The sequence below is a fragment of the Rattus norvegicus genome, chromosome 3, assembly GCF_036323735.1.
Source record: "Rattus norvegicus strain BN/NHsdMcwi chromosome 3, GRCr8, whole genome shotgun sequence".
NCBI classification, from domain to species: domain Eukaryota; kingdom Metazoa; phylum Chordata; class Mammalia; order Rodentia; family Muridae; genus Rattus; species Rattus norvegicus.
This window is the reverse complement of record NC_086021.1, coordinates 167,205,294-167,223,957: the sequence shown is the minus strand read 5'-3', so window position 1 is coordinate 167,223,957 and position 18,664 is coordinate 167,205,294. Positions and strand designations below refer to the sequence as shown.

The window sequence follows — 18,664 nt, the reverse complement described above, 5'->3', positions numbered from 1 at the left end:
TCCCCCCAACCACTAAGCCATCTCTCCAGCCCCCATTCTGAGTCTTATCTGCCCCTGTGAGGTATAACACAGCAGGGCCTCACAGACTTCCTCAATAGAAAACTGAAAACTGAAGTCAGAGTCAGGCAAGGGACCCAAGTCACAGGACCAGGAACCAAGTCTGCCACCTTACTTAAGTCAACAGATCCAGCCTAGTATTGCTTAAGGCCCCAAGCCACCACCCAGCTGGCTACAGTTCTGTAGAAAGAGACAGAAAAAGGATACAGGGCTGACCACTGGGTGAGGTGGGCAAGTCTGAGTTTCATGCTGAGTCCCTCACAGGAACCCCAAATAACTGGTGGGACACCCCCACCATCTGCTCAGTGAATCACAGCTTGCTAACTCCTGTGCTGGTTCCATCAAGGTCTGACTGCACCAGGACCTCTCAACTCACGCACAGTGACCCAGTGCATGCCTCCACTATACGGTTAAGGGAGGCCCAAGGCACGCCACTGTTGGGGACCCCAGACAGGCCTCTAAGGAGTCCTGCCATCATAAAAATAGGGACACAGTGGTAGCAAGAGTGGCAGGCCTCCACATCAGCCCTAAAGGGGCTGGCTGTGGGCCCTATGGTAGTCGTAGCAAGGGGCCAGACAACTTCATAGCATACCTGTGCTCTGAAGCACTCAGGGTGGAGACAAAGGTGGGAAGAATGCATCCTCCTCAGATGGGAAAGGTCAGCAGAGTCATCTCTAACCTTCTCTGACAGGGCTGACACCCTTAGGCCAGCCTGGGCTCAAGAGTCCCTAGGTGTTAACCACTTTGACTATGCCCGACTCAAACCTGTGAGGAACGAGTTCTTGTCCTTGTTCCTGGCAGGATGGAATGGAGGCCCCCCAGTACCTCCCTGAGTCGCTAGCTATCAGGGACCCCACGGTCCCCAAGGACTGTATGGGCTTGTCCTGGCACCCTGAGTCACACTCAAATAGAGCCTCAGGGGTTGGGGATTTAGCTCAGTGGTAGAGGGCTTACCTAGGAAGTGCAAGGCCCTGGGTTCGGTCCCCAGCTCCGAAAAAAAAAGAAAAAAAAAAAGAAAAAAAATAGAGCCTTAGGGTGTCCTCTCAGGTCAAGGCGGCCAGTCATGCAAAGTATCCCAGAGAAAGGGCTAAGGGAATCTGCAGGCCTATGCCCTTTCAGGAAGTCCCCCACTCAGTCTACATGGTGGTATAGAAGCAGATCGAGTTGCCATCAGAGAAGCCAGGATGAGAGTTGGTCCATGGGAAGGGTGGGAGGTATGGTCCCTGGGCTCTTCCTGCTGTATCCACAGTGAGCTAACTACAAAGAAGGGGAGCACAGGGAGGGGGATGGGAAAAGGGATAGGTGAGTGGATGCAAGCACAATGGATGGGTGGGGGATTATCAGAATGAGTGGCTGGGTGGGACGGGAAGGCTGGGTGGGTATCTGTGGGTGTCTGCATGCCAGTACCTGTGCCCCTGTCTGCAAGAGTCTATAAGCTCCCACATCCAGATACCTACATATTTGAGGGTTATATGGGGCTTAGTAGGAACCCAGCCCCATGTCTGGTTATGTCTAACTCCTGGCTCTCCAGGCTTGCAACGTGACTTAATGAGGGATGTTGATTTAATTATCGTGCATCCAAAATTGTCAGTTGATTCCCTGAGACTGTGGGTGGATCTCTATGTCTTTCTGCTTGGTTTTGTGTGTGTGTGTGTGTGTGTGTGTGTGTGTGTGTGTGTGTGTGTATGGTGTGTGTGTGCATGAAGTATGTATAGATATGGTATACGTGTGTATTTATGACTGTGGTATGTATGTCTATGTGTATCTGTGTAAGGTACATTCATGGATGTGTGTGGAGAGGTGTGTGTTCTTGGCTACTGATTTGGTCTGTGGATCTTATCTACGCGTCTCATGTTCGGTGGCCTTGGTCTGATCTGGGTGTTCATCGCACGCTCCAGATGTCTGTTCCGAGGTCGCCCTGTGTCCAGCAGGGGGCGCTCCCGGCAACCTTAGTTCCCGGACCGACAACCCTGGAGTCCGCCCCGCCCCGCCCGGGCCCGCCCGGTCGCCCTGGGCTATAAGTTCGCGCCGCGAGGCTGTCCCGCAGCACCGCACTGGTGATCCGCGCCCGAGTGTCCCGCTGCGTCCGAGCTGTCGCCGCTAGCTTGGCCATGGCCGAGGGTGAGTGCCTGAGCCGCGGGGAGGTAGAGTCGGGAGCAGGCTGGACTATCTCCAAGTCCCCAGAGCAGAGCGACAGGTGGGCCATTGGAAGGCACCTTGCTGGCCCTGAGTTGTTGGCCTCAGTTTGCCCCCACTTCAAGGCATAGCTGTTAATTCTGCCCTGGATGAGGTGAAAATGCTACCCCGAAGGTTTACTGGGAAGGGTGAGGTACTGTCTTCGTTCTCCCAATACTTAGTTAGCTGGGTCCGTGCTGCGTGCCAGGTACAGAGGAGCCACTCAGGGATGCTGACCGGAACGGGCACTTGGCTTTCCTCAGAGCCTGGAAAGAAGTACAACTTTCCTGGCTGATTCTGTGGTCTCAAATCGAAGTGACATTCCAGCATCTGGTGGAGCACCGCAGGAGCCAGGCCTGCCTGTTCTTTCAGGTCCTCTTGAGCCCTGGTGTTCTCCAAGTTCAGATCTTGACCACTTGTTGAAGTTCGGAGTTCCCTGCTCTAAGTTAGGGACAGTCGCTCCAGCCTTGGTACAAGCACAGGGCTGAGCAGAATGGAAAGGGTCCAGGGTCCTGTTCATTTCCTGCCTGCTTCCCTCCTGGAGGGTGTGCTCACATGTGTGCATCTGTGCATGGGCAGCACATGGAATCACATGGGTCAGGACTTGTACAATGGAGGAGGTTCCTAACGCTGCCAGACCAGCTAGCTATTAGGTCAAGTCCATTCAGGGATGGCATTTGCCTGCACTGTGACCTCAGGGAAGGAACTTGGGGCAAGAGAAGGGATGTGACAAGGGACCAGAAGCAAATAGGGAAATTCCAGAGTTAGCCCTGCTGTGAGACCTTGGGTCACTCCTTTATCTGAAATCTCAACAGGCCGTGTGATATGTCAGCCAAGGGTCTGCTTATCCCCAAGGCGGTTTCCCTTCCCTATCTCCAAAATCTGAGGGATCTCAGAGATACACCAGGCTGCTTACTGTGTTGGGGTTTCCTCCAGCAAAGGCTGTTGAGTTCTGTGATTCTGAACCCTGGCTAATGCACCCTTCAGGCTGTGGGTGGGGCACTGCATCCTGCCTCCCCAGGCCAGGGGATGGTTGACACCAGGGTTTCTAGAAAAATGGCCTCTTTCCTGCCTGAGCCTTCTGACATTGAAGATTTTGTGGGTCTGTCCAGCCTCCACTGCCGTGCTATCAACCTCTTTGCTGAGATGTCGCTGGTCATTACCAGGGCAACCTACTGAGTCTTGCTACAAACCAAAAAGGCACCTGCTATAGGACCAGGATCACAGACATTTCATTCGAGGTGGTTTCTGGAGAAGCCTTCTGCACCTCCAGGATGGTTTCCCTCGATTTGGAAACCTTGCACAGCAGGAGGCCCAGCATCTAGGCTGGATGACTTTGGGCCCCAGTCCCTGCCCTGGGCCTCAGTCGGACCACATGTCCTGCACTGGCCACATCTCTGAAAGTCTTGTGCCTACTCTCCACCAGAAGGACTCCCTAGTTCTGACCATGAGCCTCTTCAGACCGGGACCCCACGCCACCCCCACCTGTCACCTAGTGCTTGCCCAGGTCCTCAGCTCTTCCTGGAACTGAAAATAGGATTTCCACAGCACAAGGCTCTCTCCTGGGCTGGGGCCCGTCTCGACTTCATAGCACTCTCTGAGGTTCGAGGGTAGGAACACTTGCCTAGGATCACAAAAGCAACATAGGATGAAAACATAGGTCAAAATACTCCCAAACTGTCATTTTAAAACCTTTTATTTTGGAGAATATTGGGCGACCATAAAGTAGGGAGGAATAGCGTGATAAACTCCTCTGCCCTCGCTATCCACTTACTTCTGCCTCCTACCCTGTGCTGTTCTTGGGAAGAAAATCCCATGTCCTACCAGCTGTGAGCCTATCAACACATGCATCAAAAATAAGGACCCTCCTCAGAGACAAGTCAGCAGAATCCCCCAGCTCTCCTCTCTGTCACCAGTTCAATTCCTAGAAAGCTGCCTGTCCCCTGCTCACTGTAAATGTTTAAAAATCATCTTGTGAGATGGGTCTTAAAAACAGCCGCACATCACAACTGGCAGAACACCCTCCGCTTCCCATCACAGGGTCTCCTTTCAAACTTCTAGGGCTTTTTCCCTCTTGCATTTGATATGTGAAGGAAACCAGATTTTCCTGAAGGCCTCCCAGACTGAATTTTGTTAGCTGTGCCTGGTTCTGTCCTTTAGCCTGATCCTTAGTCTATGGTATTTCTAGGATGGTGGCTGTCTTCAGGCTGGAGAAAATGGAGTTTAAAGCCAGGCTGGGCTACATAGTAAGATCCTGCATGGAAAAGGGGAAGGAGGGGAAAGGAAGGGAAGGGAATAGGAGGGAAGAGAAGAGGAGGGCAGAGGAGGAGAGGAGAGGGGAGAAGAGGAGAGTAGGGGAGGGAGGAGCGGGAGAGAGGGGAAGGGAGGCGAGGGGAGGGGAAAGTTATTTGGTTCTGGTAGCAAGCGCTGAGTGCCTTCAGCAGATGCCAGCCCTGTGTAAATCAAAGTCAACGCTCTTGATGGCTGTGACCCTGTGTGGTCTGTGCAGACCAGGAGTATGGGCATTAAGTGCCCTGTCGTGCTTCACACACAGCAATTTATTTAAGGCTTGTCATGGCCCTCTAAGATGGGTTCTGGAAACTGAGGCCCAAGAAACTTGAATCGCTGGGGATCACATGACTGGGTCATGGCAGAGGTCTCTCCCATTGCAAGTAGGAGCTTATGATTAAAAGCCCTGTCAATATTTAGCCTTGCCAGACCCCTGCAACCCTGGGAAGCTATGGGTTGAAACGGTGAGGGCTGTGCTTCTAGAGGGGAGAAAGTGTCACCAGGGTCTAAAGAATGTCACAGAGGGTACAGAGCCCCGCCTGCAGCAAGTAGGATTGTATCGCCCAAGATCACCGTCCGCTGAGAGAGATGCCACAGTGGCTTATGCCTGCCTCTGTCTCTGTCTCCGTAGAGCTGAACCTGGAGAGGTGCGACTTGGAGATACAGGCCAATGGCCGTGATCACCACACGGCCGACCTGTGCCAACAGAAACTGGTGCTGCGGCGAGGCCAGCGCTTCCGGCTGACACTGTACTTCGAGGGCCGTGGCTATGAGGCCAGCGTGGACAGACTTACATTTGGTGCCGTGACCGGTGGGTACCTTTGATTCCCTCTGTGTCCTACTCCAGGACAGATGAATTCCCACTTCCCTGCGTGACTCCCCTCATCCTGTGGGAATCTCAGCTGTCATTAGCCCCATTTCACAGATGAGAAACTGAGACTCAGAACCAAAGAGGGAGGGGCCACTTGAGGCTCTGCAAGCCCATGTGTACTGGGTTGCTGCTTCCCACAACTTCCTGCCTTGGAGTTTCATCAAGATCTTCCCTAATCTTTCCCATGACAAACAACTTTCCCATCTCTTCTAACCAGGGCTCCCAAGAGCCCACCAGGCCGCTGGGATCTGACCTAAACCAGCTCTGGGTAGTTGGGGAAAGTTCAGTTGACTGGAGGTGAGGTGGACTGCTGACCTACTGTGTGACATGGAGTTAGTCACTTAGCCTTTCTGAGCCTGAGTTTCATCAGCAATTCACACTGGAGGCTTCAGTAAGAAGGCCCTGGAAGGGGCTGGGGATTTAGCTCAGTGGTAGAGCGCTTACCTAGGAAGCTCAAGGCCCTGGGTTCGGTCCCCAGCTCCGAAAAAAAGAACCAAAAAAAAAAAAAAAAAAAAAAAAAAAAAAAAAAAAAAAAAAAGAAGGCCCTGGAAAAGTCCTGTAGGTATTGGTGGCTGTTGCTTGTGATATCACTCCAGGGGCTCCAGAGATGGGTGAAGGGGTGTTGGACCCTGTCCACCCTATTCCCAATCCCTTTGGTTGACTGTTCTAGGAAGTGGCCTTGAAAGCCAAATCAGTTGTCTAGCTTCTGGTAGGAACCACTCCCTCAGGGTCAGCAAGGGGCCACCTGGCTGGGATTCTGGCCCAGGGGTGTAAAAGGCCAGCTTTCTTTGGTCTTCAGGGGTAGAAAGACTGATAAGCAGGAGTTGCCGCCCCAGCCCAGCTGAGGCCCTTTCTATCTGAGGGACATTGATAAGCTTATCTTGGAGCCCACAGGCTGCCAGGATGTCCCCTCCATCCTCTCCTCCTCCCTCCTCATCCACAAAGGCAGGCACTACCCAGGGACACCCCACACCCTCACCTGTAGGCCCCTTTCTATCACTCCAAAAGTCCTCGCCAGTGTCTGGCCTTCCAGCCTCTGTGGAGTGGAAGGCTGCTAGTGTTTGATTGTGCAGGGCTGGGTCATGCTTGGAAAGGTGGAGCAGTCCACATACCCACCCTGATGCCTCAGTGGGGAAGCATAGTGGGCTCCCATTTTTCAGACAGGGAGACTGAGGTAAGGTTGCTCAGATGGTAAAGTCAAACACTCAGTGGGTCACATGGGTGGCTAGAGGCACAGTCGTCTTCAGTTCCTGACCCAGCTGTGAGTTGAGGCTCTCTGTCACTTAACCCCATATCTACCTGAGTGCCTACCTGGCCTCGGTGCACCGCCCTGTGACAAGGTGACAGGTGAGATGGCAGCCCGAGCAGCCTGTGGGCACCCACATTCTCTCTCCTCCCTGACACAGCCTCTTCTTCCTTCTTGTACACGGTCTGGGCAGTGTAGCCAAGGTACTTAGCATCCGGAGCTCAGTGCTGGGAGGGATGTTGACCTCCTGACCCACAAAGTTAATCTCTGCTCACCAGTCCCCATGGGTCACTTCCGTCTGTAGGCAGTCGTGGTTTCCCTGTCCGCTATCCAAGACCCTCCCGGGTTCCGGGGAAGCCTGAGGGACAATACCAGGAAGCCAGGCTCCCACCAGGCCAAGCTTGAGTCGGTTCCCAGCCCAAGCCTGGCTGGGGACCTCCTCCTCCTTTAGAACTCTCTCCTTTATGCTCAGCCTGTCCTCTACCACTTCAGGGAAACTGAGGCCCAGAGAAGGGAGAGAGTTGGTCAAGCCACTCAATGAAGGGCTTTGTGTTCCCACCCTGGCTGCTTATTTTTCCGTAGGCAGTTTGGGGTCTGGTGGGCTCCGTAGCAGGCTCAGGCCACAGTGCACAAACGGCCCTTGTTAAGAATGAAGGCCTCTCCCCTGTTGGAGGGTGGAGAGGCACGAGAAGAAGCCAGCCCGAGGGGGTGAAGGGAGCCGCTGTGAGACTAATTGAGGGTGTTACCCTGGAAGCTTCCCTTATCCCAGCCCAGCCTGTCACCATGGTCTGGACGGTGCCAAGACCCCTTGGGGCTCTGGAGTTACATGGGTCTAAAGTGACCATCATGGGGTGCCTTAGGCTTCACCAAAGCTACCTTGAAGAACCACAGCCAGGAACTTTGCAAAACCAACCACGCAAGCAGCGGTGGGACCAGGGGGATAGTGTGTCCTTGCCTGTCCCCTAATAAGCCCTCTTGGAAGAAAGGAATGTGTGTGTGTGTGTGTGTGTGTGAGTGTGTGTGTGTGTGTGTGTGTGTGTGTGTGTGTATGTCCCCGTGGGCATGTGTGAACATGAATACATGTGCTCCCAGGTGGAAAGGTGGGGCCATGCGTTTTCTGATCAGCCCTAGGGATTACCATCAACAGACAGTGGCATGGGACCTGGCCCAGGCAGGTGATCGAGTGACCAGATCATTGATCATCCGAACAGGGACACTTCTGAGAAGGGAAGAGCAATAGTTACAACTGTGCTGGGGCTGCAGGCATAATTATTACTGACCTGCCTCACCCACCTCTCACCAGCCTTATTCCCTTTGCCTCAGTTTCCACATTTGTGAAGTTATTTCATTGCCATAAAAGTATCCGTCTGTGTCGCAGCCCTCAAAGCCTGCTATCTGGCCTAAGAACTCAGATGTCTCGTGACCCTTAGAGGGGGCATGTCAGAGGCTAGTCCCTACTATAAATGGTTTCCACAGGCCCTCAGTGAACCTCCCCAGTTGTGCCAGAAGGCAGTGGTGAGAATAATAGGTCATGGTAACTACTTATTGAACACTTAGTGTGCAACAGGCTTGCCTTCTTAAAGCTTCTCAAAGCTTCTTGACAAGTTTAAACAAAATGACTTCATTCTACAGAGGAATGCAGGCTTAGAGAAACAAAGTTTCTTGTTACAAGGTTTCAAACTTGGGAATGAACTTTCTAGGGCCTGTGGTTCAAGCCTGTTTCTTTGAGGAAGATACTGTGTGTCAGAGAGGCCTAGGGTCTTGGCTTAGGTGCGCCACTCTCTTGACTTCCAGAGCTGGCTAGCTCCTTTCCAAATGTCAGCTCTGGAAGTCAGGGAGGGTTTGAATGCCTCCAGCTCAGGGCCTGGCACCCAGACAGGCTCTTGAGGCCTATGTCATGCTTATTAGCTCACGGTTATATTTGGGCCCTGGGTGCAGTGGGGCTGGCCGACAGGGAGGAGGGGTGGGGACTGGGAGGGAGTCCCTCAGTGAGCAGGCCCCAGTATTGTCAGCAGCGGATGGCAGAGCCACAGGGAGGGCGTGAAGAAATAAAAATAAACTGTCAGGCTGCCTCCCAGCTAGCCAGAATGCTCCTCTGTGTTTTTTGCTCTCCGCTCAAAGCCAAAGCAACCAGCCCTGCCCTCCTGTGACTCAGACCTGCCTGCTTGGGCCAGGCCACCCCTGACCTGGAAGAGGTCTGTGCAGACCATGACATAGGATGTCACCTACCAAGAAGCAGCATCTTTTGAAATGGAGCAGTGTAGAGGCCCTTGGGTCTTGAGAACGCAGAGACCCAGGGTGTCTTATGAGCCTTCCTCTCTAGGCCTCATCTTTCTACTCCCCGGCAGTTAAAGGGAAGTCCAAGAGTCAGAGCCCCCTGTAAGGTGTATGGGCTGTAGGGAAATGATTACTGTCATGTGTCGTCCGTGGGATTAGAATCCATAGCCAGAGGGTCCCCCGTAAACCAATGCCCCCCACCAGCCTATAGCCAGGATCTCAGATGTCCAGGTCCCTCCTACACTGAGGGTGTAGCTATGGGGAGGGACAGCAATATGCAAGTGAGGGCTTCAGATAGAACTGAAGTCCTTGGCAATGTCTGCCTTTCATCTTGCCGGTGTCATAGACAGGCATGCTGAACCTATCCAAAGTAATGTCACCTCAGATCTGAGGCAGACGACTGAGGCTCTTCCGAGCTGTACAGTCCTCTTTCTGGGGACTTCACCATTAGCCTGTGGCTACTTCACCAATGAGGAAACAGGTTTAGGGAGATGGAGCCTCTTGGCCGAGCTCCTCCAGTGCTCGGAGGCAGAACTAGGCCTCGATCTCACTCACAGCTGTGCCATCTCTCCCCTGCAGGCCCAGATCCCAGTGAAGAGGCAGGGACCAAGGCCCGATTCTCACTGTCTGACGATGTGGAGGAGGGATCCTGGTCAGCCTCTGTGCTGGACCAACAGGACAATGTCCTCTCGCTGCAGCTCTGCACCCCAGCCAATGCTCCTGTTGGCCAGTACCGCCTCAGCCTGGAGACTTCTACTGGCTACCAAGGCTCCAGCTTCATGCTGGGTCACTTCATCCTGCTCTTCAATGCCTGGTGCCCAGGTGAGCTGTTTTCTATCTATCTATGGGGGGTGGGGAGCATCAGGAACCAATAGTGGGGGTATAAACAAGCATTGGATAGGGCACCCTCAAAATAAAGATTCTGTTGACATCCCAGTTTATAGACAAGGAAGCCAGGTGACTCATCTGGTACCAAAGGATACACTCCTGGCCTGGGGCCTGTGAGTTCCTACGGCACCAGGTGTCTAAGTCCACTTGGCTGGTATCCCATAGACTGGTTAAAAACATGGCTGACAATTCTGGGGATTTGGAGGTTCAAGATCAAGACCAAAGAGGTCACACCCAGTGAGGATCTTCTTGTTGTGACCCAACATGGGGAGATGCATCATGTGGCGAGAGAGGGCAAGAGGGCCAAACCCTTCTTTAGCCACCCCAACCTCTAGTTTAGTAAGCAGTTAGAACAGGAGTCCGTCCATTCATCCGGTCCCTCCTCCGAACACCCTTACAATGCAAGAACACTGTGGGCACAAGGAGGTGTTGTGCGTCAGGAGTCCCTGTTAGGGGAGAGGTACCCAGCTTATGGCCTGGGCCACTGTGTTCATTCTCGACACAAGGCTTTGATTTAAACTCATGCAGGTTGGCTTAAGGACAGGAAACTGAGTGAGGTACAACAGGGCCCAGAGTCTGACTCATAGCTACCTCCTTACACAGCTGGTGGGGACGTGTCAGCATCTGTGATGCTCAGACAGGAAATTGAGACTCAGAGGTTAAGAGGCTCTTGGAAGCTCCTCCAGTTATCCAGGGGACAGTGGCAGAGCGAGAGGGGACAGATGGAGAAAGCTCAGGCCAGCTTGAGTTTTAGGGGGAGGAGGCCAAGCTGGGGTGCACTTCCCGGACTCAGTTTCTCCATCTCATTCACACACACTCAGTCTTCCTCTGACCCGGTGAAGCGGGAGAGGACCCTGGGGCTGTCCAGCCTGGGAATTCAGCGGCCTTTCAGGCTAGCCCTGAGTCTGGCCTCTCTGCTTTCAGGCAAACCCTTTCCTGGATCGTGGCTTGTTTTCTTTTCTTCTCTATTTGGGGACATTTTATGATATACTTGATAGAGAGGCTTTTAAAATTCTTCTGGTGTGCCTACTTTGGTTTTTATTTCTAATTCTAACAGATGCCGGAAGACCCTTTTTTTAAATCTTTTTATTTTATGTGTTTATTTTTGAGGCAGGGTCTCGTCTAATTCAGGTTGCTGCCAACTCATCGTGGAGGTGAGGATGAACTTGAGCTTTTGATCCTCCTGACTCCACATGAAGCTAAAACTATACCCCTCACCCCATTTTGTGGGGCTGGAGAGATGGCTCAGTGGTTAAGAGCACTGGCTACTTGTCCAAAAGAACGGGGTTGATTCCCCGCACCCACGTGGTTGATAACAACCATCTGTACCTTCATTTCCAGATGATCTAATGCCCTCTTCTGATCTGACTTCCTTGGTGGTGCACATACACACATGCCAGCAAAACACACACACACTCACACACACATACACACACTCACACACTTATTCACACACACACACTCACACACACCCTCATACACATACACACTCATTCACACACACTCACACACACTCATACACATACACACTCATTCACACACACTCACACACACACCCTCACCCTCATACACATACGCACTCATTCACACACAAACTCATTCACTCACACACACTCACACACACTCACACACACATACGCACTCATTCACACACACTCATTCACACACACACACACACACACTCATTCACACACACACACACACACACTCCTTTTTTTAAATCTGAACATGGACTCTACTCTGGGAACTCTATTATCTGCAGTCTTGGGTTAATCTCAGCTCTATCTGTATACACCTGGAGAAACTGGTCCATCACTCTTGAAAATTGCTATTTCCAAAATGATTGTTAGCAAACATGAAAGGCCAGGCCTATAAGCCTAATACTTGAAGGCCGAGGCTGAAGGATTGTGCATTCAATGCCAGACTAGGCAACTGGGCAACCCTGTCTCAAAAAAAAAAAAAAAAAAGAAAGAAAGAAAGAAAGAAAGAAAGAAAGAAAGAAAGAAAGAAAGGAAGGAAGGAAGGAAGGAAGAAAAGTAAAGAGAAGGCTTGGGGATGGAGCTCGGTGGTTAGTGTTTGCTTAGCTGCTTGAAGGCCTTAGTTCAATCACCAGCACTGAAACCAACAAAACCACAGACGGCCATAGTCCAATTGGCTGATGTCTGGCTTCTCCTGCAGTCATCTTCAGATCTGTGAGCAATGCTCTGAACACAGCTGCCCAGTCTTTCCAAGAGTCCAAATGCATTGTACGTGGCCCATATGGGCTGCACCTGTGCAGTGACCCAGCTAATGGCCCTGGGGTCATCCCCAGTGACCTGTGGGTTGTCTCGAAGATCACATGATGCAGGGATTGTTTGGAACAGAGGTGGTTCTGCTGAGACAAATTTATTTGGGTGAAGCAAGAACCCTTGCCAACTCACAGGGTTTTAGAGTTCAGGACAGAGAGAGGGCAGCTCCCGGGGATGTCCCCCTACCCTTCCTTTGGCTCAGTCTTACCCTGCCTGCCCTGAGGATTGGAGTGGGTCCCAGTCAAGCAGTACAATGAATGACTAAGATGACCCACATTGCAAGGCCTGGGGGAGGCAGGAACTTGGGCTCGGGCGGGGACAGCTGGTGTGGGGGGAATTTTCAGGATGGATGGGAAAGGCTGGTTCTGCCTGGAAACGGGAGCCCCTGCCTTGGATCCAAGGCCACAGGATAGCATCAGTGTGGGTATGGCTTCAGGTCCCCTGTGTATTTAGTTTTCCCAGAAGTCAGAGCCGCTATCCTAATACTACACGTGCTAACCACACTTCATGTGGTAATCCTGAGCTTTACTTTCTCTTTCTCTCTCTCCTTCCTTCAGTGTCCAAGAGCTCAGTACTGTAAAGTTAATCCCACACACCCCTCCTACACCCCTCCCCACACCTCTCCCCACACCCCTCCCTCACCCCTCCCCACACCCCTCCCCCACTCCTCCCCACACACCTCCCCCACTCCTCCCCACACACCTCCAGTCATGACCCCTGCCCCAGCCCTGGAGCTAGAGAGCAGTGTGCCCAGAGTGCCATTGCACTTGCCTTCCTCAATACAATGCAGAGGTGCTGGACACCACACAGGTCTCTGAAGGTCTAACCTTGCCTCACAGAAGACCCATAGGACTCTTTCTCCAGCAGATCCAGCAGGGACTGGAGTTTGCCATTCTTTTAGGCACCATGAAGATATTTTCATTTCTTTTAAAGAAAAAAAGGGGCGCTGGATGTCCCTAGGTTGGCGGGGTACTAACCTAGCTTATGTGAAACCCTGGGTTTGATCCCTAGGTATCGCACACTTGTAATCCCAGCACTCAAGAGGTAACGGCAGGAGGATCCGAAATGCCAGGTCACCCTTAGATACATGGGGAGTTTGAAGCCAGCCTGGGATCCATGAGACCCTGTCCTTAAAAAAGGTTTTTAAAGTAAACATGCCATTGTGTGATATTAAGACACCAACCATAGTTGAATTTGCTCTGGGATGGAGAGAGGGATTCATAGAGAACAGACACCCAGGCCAAGGGGCTTGCCAGAGTCACCATGAGGCTCTGGGTTTCCCCTCCCAGCCTCAGTTTCCCTGTCTATGAAGCAGGCACCATAAAGCCAGCCTCAGCCTCCTTGGCTCTGTACCCTCCCCCATTAGGCACAGGGAATCCTGTAACCCACGTTTTCTCTGGGACAAAGCTTTGCCACCTGTGTTCTCAGTTCACGCTGCCATCCTCCAGCCTCCTCTGTCATGGCTCAGGGAGCCTCCCTGACCTCCTTAGGACTATGGTGACCCTTCCTTGGTGGCCCTCTAACTCTGGTGCCTAGGGAGTCGTGCTCCGTCCTAGCTGTCTTAAGAGTTCTGTTCCCAGCACCTCCTGCCTGCCACACCTTTCACTTTTAGGCAACTCCAAGAGGTGTTAAGAGGGGCACCAAGGCCCAGATCACACTGAAAATAAATGTCAGAACCGGGTGGTGGTGGCCCATAACCTTTAATTCCCTGTACTCAGGAAGCAGAGGCAGGTGGATCTCTGTGAGTCCCAGGTCAGCCTGTTTCTACACAGAGAAACTCTGTCTTGAAAAACAAAAACCAAAACAACTAGTGAACGTTAGCACCAAGGACTCCCCTTCCCCATCATTTATTTGGATGTCTGCTTTCTCAACTTGGAAGTATTCTTGAGCCTCAGTTTCCTTCTCTTTAACACAGGGCTCCTGGGAGAGTACATAGATTCATGTGCGTTCTGCCTCAGCTCAGCCCTGGGCATGTTCGGAAAGTGTATATATGACAGCCTTGTCTCTAAATGGTGTGACCTGTAATTAGTTTTGCTAATTGAGAGAGACTTGGACTAGGGAGTTAGCTCCCAGCTGCCACCTTGCAGGGCTCTCCTGAGGCTCAAGCTGAGACCCCTTTCTTCTGTCTCCAGCGGATGACGTGTACCTAGATTCAGAGGCGGAGCGCCGGGAATACGTCCTCACACAGCAGGGCTTCATCTACCAGGGCTCTGTCAAGTTCATCAAGAGTGTGCCTTGGAACTTTGGGCAGGTAGGACATGAGGTGCCTGCCCCTCATGGTGAGCGCAGGCTAGCCTGTGACTGGGAGCCCGAGTGGGTGGCAGAGTTGCCCATTCCATTGTTAGGAATGCAGGGTACCCATGTAGCTGCAGGCCCAGAGAGGTGTAAGGCTTGTCTAAGGTCACACAGCTGAGGCAGCACTCCTGGGCCCAGGGTGGAGAGATGAGGAGAGCTTGTGAAGCAATGAAGCCCGCTGGGGTTCTCAGGAAGGAGACAGCGAAGGCCCCTTGACCCAGTAATGACCCTCAAGGGATGTGCAGTGTGAGCTCAACCTGTGTCAGTCAGTAAGTGGGTGAGGATCTTGTTGGGTCAATAGTTCCTAATGAGAACCTCCCCAAAGCACAAATGGCAGGGCCTTCCTCCTAGCTTTTGAGAGGCAGATGTGGCCAGGGGTGGGGTGTACCAGGGGTGCTGATGTTGCTGTTCATAAAGCATCTGTTTGTATCAGCCACTGCTCAGGAACATACAAGCCTTACACATACATGGCTGAAAGCAACAACCGTCACCAGGACACGGCTCCTTACAAATGGAGACCAGCCAGAGCAAGGCTGTTGAGTCTGGGCTGGGCTGGACAGAGATGACTGGCTACTACTGTCCTGTCATTTCTGGTTCCCAGCCAGGGCTGGCTCTGCAAACTCCAGGTTTCATTTTCTCCATTAGCCTCCCTCCCAGGAAACCTCTTGATCCTGTAGAGAAACCATGGCACCAGCTTCTGGTGCGTCAGGGTCTCTTGGGGGTGGAGCCCATTGTTAGCCGTCTTCCTGTAGCCTCTGGATCAGTGACTGATGTTCAGGCCGGGAAAATCCTTCTTGGGTGTAGGGAAGTCCTCCTGTATGTCTCAGTGTCATGCTGACCACAGCTTCCTCCTGAGGGATCGTAGCAGCAAAGATCTCTACCCGGCACAGGCGGTCTGGCTGTGGGAGTGAAATGAGTCATGTCTCCGTGACGTGACGTTTAAGCCTCGCCACAAGTCAACCTCAGCTCCCAGGGCTTTGCATTCTCTTCTGAGAAACAGGGTTACAGACCTGCCATTGGGACCTTCAGGGTTGTCCTTTGCAGAGACTTAAGAAAGAGGAAACCTCGCTGTCCACAGTGGTCAGAAAGTCTTCTGGAAGTTGGAAGCATTTGAGCTGGGCTTTGTAGAGCAAGTAAGCGCTTCTCATAGGAGACACTAGCTCTGTGGGAAGAACTCAGAGGTGGGCACGTCTATATCCTGCCTGAGAAGGGATCTGTGGGTAAAGGAACCCTGAAGGGCGAGTTGGGAAACATCCCAGCTGTAAATATCCCTGAGCATCAGGCTGGTGGCAATGGGAAGCCCCAGCAAGTCCCAGAGGGCTTTTCTGCAGCATGAAAGGACGGTTGGGACAAGGCTTTGTCAGGAATAGCATCACAAGATGAAGAAGTGCAAAGGCAGAAAGGAGACTCCCGAGGTGCCAGATGGGCATGATCCTCCCTCTCTTTATACTTAGGTCCCCCAGATGTCACACTGCTTCAGCAGCTGGCATCCTGGGGGTGTCCAGAACCAGCTGGATTCCCATTTACTAGCGAGATGGAGTGGGGTTCCTTCAGCTGTGGGGGTGTAGCACAGCTTCCTGAAGAGGCTGGCACTCCAGCTTCCTCTTCTGTTTGTTTGCTTGGATACAGTTTGAGGATGGGATCCTGGATGCCTGCCTGATGCTCTTGGATGTGAACCCCAAGTTCCTGAAGGACCGTAGCCGGGACTGCTCACGACGCAGCAGTCCCATCTATGTGGGCCGCGTGGTGAGCGGCATGGTGAGTATGGGGGGGGTGGCTGGGGGAGCTGACAGGCTGCTCCCTTCTTGGAAGATGAGGCCACTGTGCCCTGTGTTGGGGATGATGAGGACTTGGCCTCAGCAAAAGCAGTTTAAAAAGCTCTACACAGATGAGGTTCCTAGGGCAATTCGCTCAGCCTTTCACCCAGCAAATATTGACCAATGGCCACTGATGACCTGGATGCTAGGGTAGAGCTGGGTCTAAACACCATGTGGTCCCAAAACTCATAAAGCCCTATTCTAGTGGGTGGGTGAAAGGAACGAGACACTAGTGGAAATAAACATGAGGAATGAGCGTTCAACCGTCAGTCAAGATGCGCGTGCTGTGGGAACAAGGTTTGTGAGTGTCTGAGCACAGGCTCCCACCATGGGGAGGGGCTGAGGATCCTCCCTCTGGGGTGGTCCCCAGAGATGACTGGAAAGAAGAGGTAGCCTGTGCTAAGGCCTTGGAGAGAAGCTGGAGTAGAGTGAGCCAGAGGAGTGGGCGGACAGGGCTGGAGCACACAAGGCCTTATGGGATGTATTTGAATTCTATTCTGGAGGCAGTGGGTGTTTCAGAGATGTGTGGGACCAGTGAGGGTGTTTGTGAAACTCAAATCGCACCATGCCACTTGGGGCTGACCCTAGATTCACAGGGCAGTTTCATCCCCTGAATCGAATTCTGAGAGGTTGGCTCTGGTAGGATACGGCCTTCCTCTGTCTCCTGAGCCCTTGGCTGCTCTGCAGCACGCGGGGTCTACAGTCCTTCATCCTGGCACGGCCCCACTTTGATCCCTTGCTCTATGTTCTCCTCCTGATCCACACGGCAGGCTTAGTTTCCCATGATTCTCTGTTGATTTCAGGTCAACTGCAATGATGACCAGGGTGTGCTTCTGGGTCGCTGGGACAACAATTATGGGGACGGTATCAGTCCCATGGCCTGGATCGGCAGCGTGGACATTCTGCGGCGCTGGAAGGAACACGGCTGTCAGCAAGTGAAGTATGGCCAGTGCTGGGTGTTTGCGGCGGTAGCCTGCACAGGTGAGCTGCCGCTGGGCAGTCTGGCACCAGTCTCAGTGCCCAGTAGGCCCATGGGGACACAGGGAGACCTGGTTTCAATACCACTTCTGCCATTGGGATACCGTGTATCCTGAGACTAGTTAGTCCATTTCCTGCCTCTTTTCTTCCCATGAGTTCCATACCCTGAACCTTTCCTCTAGGGTCTAAGACACCTTTTCTCCATGGGACCTCCTGAATTCTCCTGGAGATATCCCAAACCCTAACCTCCTACCTAGGTGCCTTTGTTTTTGGCTGTGGCCACCTTCCAGGCTGGTATGTGAGGATTCAAGGGAACTTAAGCCAAGTCCGTGGCTCAGAGACCCAGGGAACAATAAATGTTCAGGCTGCTTCCAGTCTCTAGGTGGGCTTGGGACAGTGTCTTCATGCCTCAGTTTCTCCATCTGAGAAATAGGGGCAGCAGTGATAAACTGATCACAAAGAGCCCCGAGGCCTCGGACAAAACCACTGAGCATAGTCTCTGGTTAAGAATGGCTTGGGCTGGCGTCTTAGGGCATCCAGGGTTCCAGGGCATCTGGATGGCACCCTGGGCATTTCCTCAGTGCCTGGCACTCAGCAGCACCAACCACACTGAGGTTTGCCTTGGAGGGCATGTGACCTGCGGGCTTTGGCAAAGTAACTCCAAGTGCTGTTCTGGGCACTAGGCAGATGAGCCTGCCCCCACCCATGCCTTTGTCTGAATCACTACATCCCAGCAAGCTGCTATTATTGGCTTCTCTTGGTAAATGGAAGCTCCAAGAGGGGAAGTGACTTGCTCAAGGTCAAACGGCTGGTTCAGGGCACAGTCTGGCCCTGAACCAGGTATGTATGGCTCTGGGGAAGCCGAATATCCTTAGACTGTGGTGATAAGATTTCTCAGGGCACTGTCCTGGGGACAGCAGACAGACAACACAGAGCCTCCTGTCTGTACCCGGAGGCATGCCTCACGTGGAACAAGGAGTAGGACTTATACCAGCTTCAGCTGTGGCTACAGGAATCAGGCAATAGGTAGCAGGTCACTGCTTCCCCTCCCCCTCCAAGCACCTCCTGAATCTCCTGGCCAGAAGCCAGGGCCATCTGGAAAGCTCTTTCACAGGCCAATGTAGGGTAAAGGGCAAAGGCCACATCTCTCTTCCCCCTTCAAAGATTCAAAGTCTATCAAAAGGAAAAGGAAAAAGCTGGAGTCCCAGGGTTGGACATACTGTAGACTTTTTGTTTGGTTTCATCTTTTAGATACTTAGTTTCTTTTTCCCCATCCTAAGAGTCTATCCCATTTATCGTAAGGGCTGAGTGTTACCCAGCTTGTTGAGTGGGCCCAAGGCCCTTGCAAAGAAACAAAGAAACAAAAGAGCTGGGGCTGCAGCTCGGTTCGTACAGTACTCATCTAGCATATACATGGTCCTGGGTTTGAGCCCCACCACTTGCGATCTCAGAGGCATGGGGATCAAGAACAGAAGCTCAAAAA

At 52.5% G+C, this 18,664-nt stretch overlaps 1 protein-coding gene across 1 annotated transcript in view; it reads left to right on the top strand.

The window, feature by feature from the left end:
* Window positions 1-2,112: 2,112 nt before the first annotated feature.
* The window catches only part of Tgm2 (transglutaminase 2), a 29,234-nt gene continuing 12,682 nt past the window's right edge, over window positions 2,113-18,664 (top strand). Inside the window, exons 1-6 of the mRNA NM_019386.3 lie at window positions 2,113-2,178; window positions 5,153-5,332; window positions 9,495-9,737; window positions 14,224-14,342; window positions 16,016-16,144; window positions 17,007-17,184. Coding sequence (NP_062259.3) covers window positions 2,169-2,178; window positions 5,153-5,332; window positions 9,495-9,737; window positions 14,224-14,342; window positions 16,016-16,144; window positions 17,007-17,184 — 859 coding nt within the window. The 5' untranslated portion in view covers window positions 2,113-2,168. The remainder of the gene's footprint in view (window positions 2,179-5,152; window positions 5,333-9,494; window positions 9,738-14,223; window positions 14,343-16,015; window positions 16,145-17,006; window positions 17,185-18,664) is intronic.